This window comes from Berghia stephanieae, chromosome 6 (assembly GCF_034508935.2).
Source record: "Berghia stephanieae isolate SIO BIC M18660-M18661 chromosome 6, UCSD_Bste_1.3, whole genome shotgun sequence".
Lineage (NCBI taxonomy): Eukaryota > Metazoa > Mollusca > Gastropoda > Nudibranchia > Aeolidiidae > Berghia > Berghia stephanieae.
In genome coordinates this window covers 66,623,240-66,633,239 of record NC_088365.1, presented here as the reverse complement: position 1 = coordinate 66,633,239, position 10,000 = coordinate 66,623,240, and the positions used below count along the sequence as shown (strand labels likewise).

Genomic DNA, 10,000 nt, shown 5'->3' with positions numbered 1-10,000 from the left:
TAGGCGTTGAATTCTCCAGAGACGAAGTAAGCTGAGGAGTGTGTACAGCCCAACTGCTGCGAAAAGACCTCCGTATCCGTAGATATGAATCTCCCAGGCGTACCGCCACTGCTTTTTGGCCTTCTGCCAATCGGGTCCTGGTTCTGAAGATGGTTCTGAAATTCCGCCGCGGCTTTCTGCTTCACTTTCGGGTTCCGCTGAAGAAGAATCGTTGTTTCTTGGTTCACTTTTTGCTTCACCTTCCGGCTCACCTTCTGCTTCACTTTCAGGCTCACCTTCTGGTTCTGCCTTTGAATCATTGGTTGATTTGTCCTTATATTCCGGTTCACCTTTTGGTTCTCTATCTGGCTTAATAGTTGGTTCTGTTTCCGGTTCACCCGATGATTCACTCTTTGGTTCGGATTTTGGTTCTGATGTTGGTTCGGTTTCGGGGTTTGGTTCTTTTTCTGGTTCTCCTTTTGGTTCGTGAGTCGGTTCGAATGTTGGTTCCGTTTCTGGCTCCACTTTCGGTTCCCTGTTTGGTTCTTTTGTTGGCTCGGTCTCCGGTTCAGTTTTTGGTTCTTTTTCGGGTTCTGATGTTGGTTCTGTTGTTGAATCTTCCAGTTTGTTTACTTCAGGCTCCCCTGTTGGCTCTTGCTCCGGTGTGACATCTGTAGTTATAGCATTCTTCGGTTCATCGATTGGCTCCTTCTTGGGTTGGCCAGTCGATTTTTTACTATTTTCTGGTTCCGACGTTGTCTGTGCTCCAGATTCCACATTTGGCTCTGGTGTTGACGTCATTTCCGGCTTTGATCGTGGCTCAGGCTCTGGCTCAGGCTCTGGCTCTGGCTCAGTCGTCGGTTCCGATTTTGTTTCAGGGTTTCTCGTTACAGCTTTTACTTTTTCGGTAGTCTCCGACTCTGGAACGGACAGGGGTGTTGTTGTAGATTTGTGAGTATTGCTGTCTTTATCTTTATCGGTGATGTCATAAGTGGCTTGAGGATTTGACAGTTTGACTAATTCAATATCTGGTTCTGGAACTGAAGGTGACGTCACGATGTTTACGAAATCAGTGGTGACCATGGGTTGACGTGTGGAAGGCAGAGATAACAGGCCATTGTCAATGTCGATCACAGGAAAAAGTGTGTTTTCCATCAGAATACCCGTCGATCCGGAGTTGTTTGTAGATTTGTTATCAGATTGTCTATCGTTATTTTTATCCCCATTACTTTTTCCTGGCACCGTAGAGTCCGTAGAAGGTTTTTCTACAGACAAATCTTCTATGCGTTTAGATTTTGCGATCGTTGTATCTTCTATATTATCAATTGTTATTATTTGAGTCGTATCCTCAATAAACTGAGGCTTGTCCGTTGAAGTTTTTACATTCCTTTTATTCCTGAAATAAATAGAATGAATTGCGTCATGCTTTACAGCTGGATTAAACTGTCCACGAACCGAACGACTGTAGATCGTATTATCGTTATTTGTATCACTTTCTCCAACAGTTAACATCTCATTCGTAATGACACTCCCCTCCATGTTATTGTTATTATTGTCTATGTGTCCTTCAACCCGAGATGAAGACGTTTGCTGCTTGGATGGTTTCGTGGCCGTCCCGTGTTTTTGTAGATCCGAATCCCCAGGGACTCCACTGTTTCCCGTGTAGACATCGTAGACATCTTTATGCAATTTAGAATTCCACGGGAGACCACCCCCTGTGTGGCTGTCTTTCTCCAAACCAACGGCGTGGCTAATTCTAACAAACCCAGACTGGCCTCGTCGTCGGCTTTCAATAGCCCCGTTTCTATTGTGTTGTAGTAAAGTGGGGGAGGATTTCTTTACATAGGACGAGAGAACACCAGGTATTTTTCGTTTCATAGAAATTTCCGTATAATTTAATTTTTTATCGCTTTTTGGTTCGATTTCGTTTCGCGGATTGGACATCCGATTTGCATTATTTATAGTTTTCCCGTTTAAATAATATTTCATAGGTTTACCATTTTGTGCCAATCGACGGACATTTTTCGATAGTGTACGTAAACTACCCTCTTCAAAGTGTCTCTTTTTACCGCTAGACGTAGACGCCTCAACGGCGTCATGAAGTGGTTGGTGGAAGTCTAGGAGAGAATGGAAAGTGATAATGGGCGGCTTCCTATCAGCTGTAATTATTCCTGACATCCTTTGGCCCCTGGCGACAAGATGTCCGTCTGAACTCCACAAGCCCGTGACCATCCCAGACACAAAGATGAGAGAGTACAAACGCACGGCGTCCATGTTTGAATCAATGGGCGCTATTCACGTGACGCTGATTGGTGTCCAGCAATTCTGTGTCGTTGTGAATTGAGGGCAGTCTGTTAACTCTTTGGCACTGGTGAGGATTTCCTCATTTTTGTTTTTGCGTGGTGGTCTGAAATAGACAAGATTGAAAGAATTACACAAATATAATCGCAAATCAGTGGCTAGAGAGCTCACAGTGCAAATATAGAGAATTCAGTTCTGATCCTAATTTGAATTGACATTTCATTCAACTCCATTCAATAGTCGTCGGGTAGATGAGTCGGTTAGTTCTAGCAGAAAGTACTTTAATAGAAATAGACTAAAAGCAAATCAAAGGAGTAAAAAGCAATTTTTACTTTAAAAAAAAACAAACAAACAAAAACCTTGAACGTTTATAGTCTGGATAATACAGTTTAGTGAGAATTGCTCATAAACGTGAATGGCAAAAAACAATAACAGAGACCGGAGTGACGTCAACTTCGTTCTATCTATACTAATAATGTGTCAGCTATGGCGACCTCGCGTGGAATGTTTGGGATATCTTTATATCTCCGTCACTCTATATCGAACAACTACACTATCGTTGTGTGCTACAGTAGGCAATCTACAATCTCCACTCTGCAACGGACTGGACAGTCATTAGTCGTGTCGTGCGTAGAGAGTGACGGGGTCAGAGGGCAACGGGTTAAATTTGATAAGAAAATAGGGTGGAACTTGTGCCGACTTTGAAAAAACAAAAACAAAACAACAACAAAAACACGTTTTTAATCTGTTGGCCAGATAACCCCCCTTCAATCCCAACGACTTAAATGTTGACAGGTACTCATTTTACACCTGAGTACAGTGACAGAATCAGACCTACCTGCTATTAAGAAAACTTCGTAGAAGTAGGAAATTTCGGCTCCAATTTCAGAGATTCATCAGCATCTCAAAGTCGTTAAAACTTATTGAAAATGAAATTTTAGGGCCAGACTACAAAATTTTAAGGATATTTGAAGAGGTATTTAATCCTTGTGCGAGTAAATTGTTGACCTAAATGTTACAGTGAATGACATAATCAGTCGGGTGGTAAAAGGTTTGAACTGAGATATTGAGATATACCATGTGAGTTCAGTGTTAGGTAGGCAGGGGATTAGGAGGTTATATCTACTGGTATTATCGGTGGTAAGTCGGTGAGTGGTGGCGTGTTATCTCTAGTTAGAAGGTCAACTTTTATCAAAAATGAGTTCTTGACATAAATGATTAAATCAACCCTTTTTTGTACAGCTTCGGGAAATATCAAAGCTTAATTTCATTTCTAAATATTTTTTACAGCTAGTCAAGTTGAAAAAGTATGAAATTTGAGAAAAGTTGCTGGATACCTTTACCATACAGCTGGCCATAACTTCATAAAAAAATCACCCGATTTACTTCAATATAAAGCATATTATGAGCATATTCTTTCAAAAAATACGAACAAATGCAAATCCAAAATTTTCACCGTCCGACTGATTATGTCTTGCACTGACACATATAGTTAACTGTAGTGATTACTGTTTTTATGTCTTAAAACTACGAATTTTAAAATGTTCAAGTAAGCAGGTTTGCAGAGTGTGAGAAAGAGCATGTTCTTTCAAGGACTCAATATTGCGCTGCACACAGTGAGACTAGAACCAGGGACCTACAGCATGATGTCAATGGCCGAGTGTCGTACCACGTGACCATAATTCTGGACAAACTTCATAAAAGTACCTGACAATACCTTTTAAAAAACATTTCGGACTTTGTCCATCTGGTACTGATGCTATGTGTTAAGCTTAAAAACTCACAACATCCGTACCAACACACAAAACTATATTCAACTATTAAACTATCAAACCTTTATAGTCTGATTGCTAAAATTAAGTGAGAACTACTCATAAAAATGGCTGGTTAAAAACAAAACCAAAGGACTGACTGGCGTCAATTTCGTCCCTTCTATATTTAATAATACACCCCAACCAATGGCGATATCCGATATTAGAGGACCTGTATTCGTTATTGCCTCTCTATGATCCCCACATAAACCGGAAGTCGACAGTAGCGCCTACCTAAGTAACAAGATAGATAATCGAATCTCTTTACTGCCGGACATTGATAGACATAAACACGTCTTAAAAATTTTGGCCAGAAAACTCGTCCTTCAATTACCGATCGATTAAAATGACAAAAAACTCTCAAACCTGGGACTTCACAACGTCTTCCTAAAAGTCCCGGATTTGAGTTTTTAAACAAGACGAGGGTAATTTTAATCCATCGATATATGAAGGACGAGTTTTCTGGCTAAAATTTTAAAAACATTCTTTTTTCCATAGTATGTGAGTTCAGTGTTAGGTAGGCAGGGGATTAGGAGGTTATATCTACTGGTGTTATCGGTGCTAAGTCGGTGAGTGGTGACGTGTTATCTCTCTGATCCTTCCATTGCTATCGTCACTACGTACAGGGGTTGTCCTAAACTGTCCTACACTGGACAAATGCTTTTTTAGCGGCTACTATACGTGACCCCTCGTCTCAAAACGGTATTATGTCGGAATGATTAAGTTGCTGAAAATTAAATTTGTAGCCAGAATTATCAGACTTAAGTTGAGTTTATATGTTTTATTGAGGAGAATCAATATCATATTTTAGAATGTTAAATACCAATAATTCATATTTTTGGCCAGTTTTAATAGAATTTGACTTTATGGCATCTGGTTCATCCCGACATAATACCGTTTTGAGAGGCTGGTGCATATATGTAGTGTTGTGGTATAACACCAGCCTTTGGGTCGGAAGGTCCAGGGTTCGAGTTCTGCTCTGAGCTGCGCATAGTTCAGTCATTGGAAAAGCCTCTTTACTCAGATTTTCTCACCGTAATCAGGTCTAAAATGAGTACCTGGGTGTTAAAAAACGTTTATCACTGTCGGAATAAAATTGTAAAATGACCAAATAGCCTTCATGTCTCGTCCAACATTTTAAGTGTTGCTGTTTGTTTGGGGCCCTTTGTAAAGCCATATTTCTTGGTTTGGCTGGACATCTCTTTTCATTTATATATGTGACCCATGGCCTCAACATGGTAGGATATATATGGGTGAACGAGATGGCAACATGAATTTCAAAACCAACTGAAAAGAAATATGACATTTATAGTTTAACCCTGGAAGACAGACAAAGACTGGGATATACTGATATATAGAGATAGAAAGATAGATTGATTGATAGGTAGATTAACAGATATATGATAGATAGATAGATAGATAGATAGATAGATAGATAGATAGATAGATAGATAGATAGACAGATATATCGGTAGATAGATAGAATGAGTGAGAGAGAGAGAGAGAGAGAGAGAGAGAGAGAGAGAGAGAGAGAGAGATGACCCCTGGGGTCATAGATCAAAGGTCAGTTAATCCAATCACCACTAGAAATTGCATTTACAAATGGGATCAAAGGAATGCCTTGTTGCATCCATGTTTCAAGTTTAACGATCTGTAACATTTCACATCATTCAAATATCAAAATTATCTCCCATGTATTTCACAGTTTAACTCGTAAAGCGCCTAGGGGCATAGGGTCATATTGATGTTATGTGTTTAGCCAAAAAAAAAACTCATAACATCCACCAGCCTGATCTATAATGTACTAACTTTCTCGTACAACACCGGCTCCATAGGCATAATGGCTCTGGAGGGCTGGGATACGTGAGGCATTTTCATGACACTGGTCTCCATATCTCTGGATACACTTTTGACATTATATAAATTATATGGCAATTAAAGGTGCTTGGGGAATTTCCGATTTTTAAAACAAATTAAGATTATCCAATAATTTGACAATTTGTTCATTTCTACCTAATACTTTTGTAACATTTAAAGGGGAAATTTTACTTTAAAAATTCTAATTGTTATATTTATTTATTTATTTTAAAATTTTAAAATTATTATTTATTTATTTTATTTTTTTTTTTGGGGGGGGGGGGGGGGGTGATTTTTACGTCGAATGTACGTTCTGTTAACTTTGAATCCATTTTTTCCCTTTCAAAACCAATTGTCTCCATATTGCCCACTTTAAATGGAAATAACTCTAGCAATGGGGGACATTTCTAAAATATGAAGATAACCGCAAAATGTAGAAAATGATTTATTATTACTGTACACCACAACAATAACTCGGCTATACAGTCCAGTGGTTTGACACTCGCTTTCGGATCGTCAGAACCAGGGTTCGAGTCTCGCTGTGAGCGGCGCATAGTTGAGTCCTTGGAAAAAGCTTTTTACTCAGATTCTTTCACCGTACTCAGGCGTAAAATGAGTACCTGGCCATTACAACGTTGTCTCTGTTCGGAAAGAAATTGTGATGTCGCCTAACAGGTGTCACTGTCATGTCTCGTTCTACATGTTAAGTGTTGCTGTTGTCTAGTGACCACTTCTAAAGCGCTTTGATCAAGCTAAATAGATATTGCGCTATATAAATTATCTTGTTTTACTTCCCCTAGAGCTCCACACATAATATAGATGCTATAGTGCGGCTATGTGGTCTTGTGGTATGACACTCCTCGCTTTCGGATCGGAAGGTCCTGGGTTCGAGCCTCGCTCGGTGCATAGTTGAATCCTCGGAGAAGGCTCTTTACTCACATTCTTTCACCGTACTCAGGTGTAAAATGAGTAGGGTACCTGGTCATTAACAGCTATGTCTCTGTCCGAAACAAATGTAATATCGCCTAACAGGTGTCATGTCCCGTCCTACATGTTAAATGTTGCTGTTGGCTTGTGACCCCTTCTAAAGCGCTTTGATCACGCTTAGTGGATATTGCGCTATATAAATACTCTAGTGTTTTCTTTCCCCTAGATCTCCACACACATAATATAGATGCTGTTCAAACAAACGTGAGCTACAACTTGTGTTTGTTGTTGCCTTCCAGTCCATGACGAATGGTGAAGGCGATTGACAGGCCGTGAGCTACAACTTGTGTTTCTTGTTGCCTTCCAGTCCATGACGAATGGTGAAGGGGATTGACAGGCCGTGAGCAACAACTTGTGTTTGTTGTTGCCTTCCAGTCCATGACGAATGGTGAAGGGGATTGACAGGCCGTGAGCAACAACTTGTGTTTGTTGTTGCCTTCCAGTCCATGACGAATGGTGAAGGCGATTGACAGGCCGTGAGCAACAACTTGTGTTTGTTGTTGCCTTCCAGTCCATGACGAATGGTGAAGGCGATTGACAGGCCGTGAGCAACAACTTGTGTTTGTTGTTGCCTTCCAGTCCATGACGAATGGTGAAGGGGATTGACAGGGCGTGAGCAACAACTTGTGTTTGTTGTTGCCTTCCAGTCCATGACGAATGGTGAAGGCGATTGACAGGCCGTGAGCAACAACTTGTGTTTGTTGTTGCCTTCCAGTCCATGACGAATGGTGAAGGGGATTGACAGGCCGTGAGCAACAACTTGTGTTTCTTGTTGCCTTCCAGTCCATGACGAATGGTGAAGGGGATTGACAGGCCGTGAGCAACAACTTGTGTTTGTTGTTGCCTTCCAGTCCATGACGAATGGTGAAGGGGATTGACAGGGCGTGAGCAACAACTTGTGTTTGTTGTTGCCTTCCAGTCCATGACGAATGGTGAAGGGGATTGACAGGCCGTGAGCAACAACTTGTGTTTGTTGTTGCCTTCCAGTCCATGACGAATGGTGAAGGGGATTGACAGGCCGTGAGCAACAACTTGTGTTTGTTGTTGCCTTCCAGTCCATGACGAATGGTGAAGGGGATTGACAGGCCGTGAGCAACAACTTGTGTTTGTTGTTGCCTTCCAGTCCATGACGAATGGTGAAGGGGATTGACAGGCCGTGAGCAACAACTTGTGTTTGTTGTTGCCTTCCAGTCCATGACGAATGGTGAAGGGGATTGACAGGCCGTGAGCAACAACTTGTGTTTGTTGTTGCCTTCCAGTCCATGACGAATGGTGAAGGGGATTGACAGGCCGTGAGCAACAACTTGTGTTTGTTGTTGCCTTCCAGTCCATGACGAATGGTGAAGGGGATTGACAGGCCGTGAGCAACAACTTGTGTTTGTTGTTGCCTTCCAGTCCATGACGAATGGTGAAGGGGATTGACAGGGCGTGAGCAACAACTTGTGTTTGTTGTTGCCTTCCAGTCCATGACGAACGGTGAAGGGGATTGACAGGGCGTGATTGATGGCAAACCAGCCTGTGACTGTGTCTTACAACCAGGCGATGCGCGTGGAATGAGGAAGTTCGCATTGGCCACGGTTGAACTGGGTGTCCTAAAATGTGCACAGAGGTCGTCTTTAAATATTCAACTATAAGTCATGAAGAGGACTCCAGAGACACATCCCCCTTCCCTACAACAACAAATGTATATATTGGTTGGTAGAGCGCTCGCTTCACACGCAAAAGCACCATGTTCGATCCCGGGTGAAGTCGAGATTTTTTCTGACCCCCCCCCCCTTCCCAACCCCCGTCCACCTAGCAGTGATTGGATAGTTCGATCTGTTAGATCTGGCGGAAAGTACTTTGCTATAGACTAGCGTCCTATCCAATGGGTAGCAGGCAATTGCTATTTTTCGTTTAACGCTATAGACACCAAGACAAACTCCGGCTCCATGGGTCTAATGGGTCTGAATGGCTACTTCTCATGTACACACACACACACACACACGCACACACACACACACACACATATATATATATATATATATATATATATATATATATATATATATATATATATATATATATATATATATACATACATACATAAACGTATATTATTGTTTACCCTATGTATTATGAAAATCAAATACATACATTTCAATCAATAAGAGAATACCTACTATAGTTTGAATAGGGCCCGTCTATGATATTTCACACACAACACTGGATAATAAATAGAAGTTTGAATTCCTTTTGAATGTGAAAGGGGAGTTAATCCAAAACTCATTCAAATGAATATGGCATTATCGGCATTGTAAAGAAAGTTTCCTTTTGAAACATGACGTGGTAAAAAAAGCCAGTATTATAGAATATATGAGTCACGGTCGATCATAACGACTCCCACGATATTAAACCAAAACAAATTATGGCCTCAAGAGAGGTTAGATACTTTATTTCACTGACTGAACCATAAACCAAACTCAAAACCACAATAAATATTTATTTATTCTCCCCACACAGTTCAGTATAAAACACGAAACTTCTTTCTTATTTATTCCAGTTATTCCTTTAGAAATGACGCAAGACCTACTATAAAATAGAACACATTTTTAAATTATTCTATGACTATCGCCACAATTACATCCAGATTGTAGCTCGAGAATAGTTATCATATCTTTCTACAACTTTGTTATAATAATAAAAATGATATTAATAACATTCACATCTTCTGCACTACTGCACACACGCGTGGCCGGACAGTCAAAGAATATTATACCTAATGGTAAAGCAGTAAAGCCAGGGAAGGGTTGAGAGAGTTTTTGTGAGGACAGCGGGGAGGATTCGGTGACAAACCACCACTTCCACGGACAAACCGCCACTTCCACAAAACCAAACGCATGAAGGAAAACACAAGAGCCCCAAAGCCTATTATTATCGTCAATCCAAAAATTGTCCTGTCCAGTCGAGTCCGGGCTTAGAATACTAAATGTTTACCGCCACTTATGATCATCCTGCAGTGCCGCCTTGACACGAAGAGCGAGACGCAAGGCCTGGCGAAACGTCTGGCAGGGAAAAATGATACA

At 41.0% G+C, this 10,000-nt stretch overlaps 1 protein-coding gene across 4 annotated transcripts in view; it reads right to left on the bottom strand.

The window, feature by feature from the left end:
* Positions 1-9,925, bottom strand: part of LOC144975493 (uncharacterized) — a 19,876-nt gene extending 9,951 nt beyond the window's left edge. The window contains exons 1-3 of one of the 4 annotated variants that reach the window (XM_078919639.1): positions 9,694-9,906; positions 9,098-9,506; positions 1-2,386 (exon numbers count right to left, since the gene is read on the bottom strand). The exon at positions 1-2,386 is cut by the window's left edge and continues 237 nt beyond it. In XM_078919639.1, coding sequence (XP_078775765.1) covers positions 1-2,253 — 2,253 coding nt within the window. In that variant the 5' untranslated portion in view covers positions 2,254-2,386; positions 9,098-9,506; positions 9,694-9,906. The other 3 variants (XM_078919641.1, XM_078919640.1, XM_078919638.1) reach the window with 3 other exon arrangements.
* Positions 9,926-10,000: the final 75 nt, after the last annotated feature.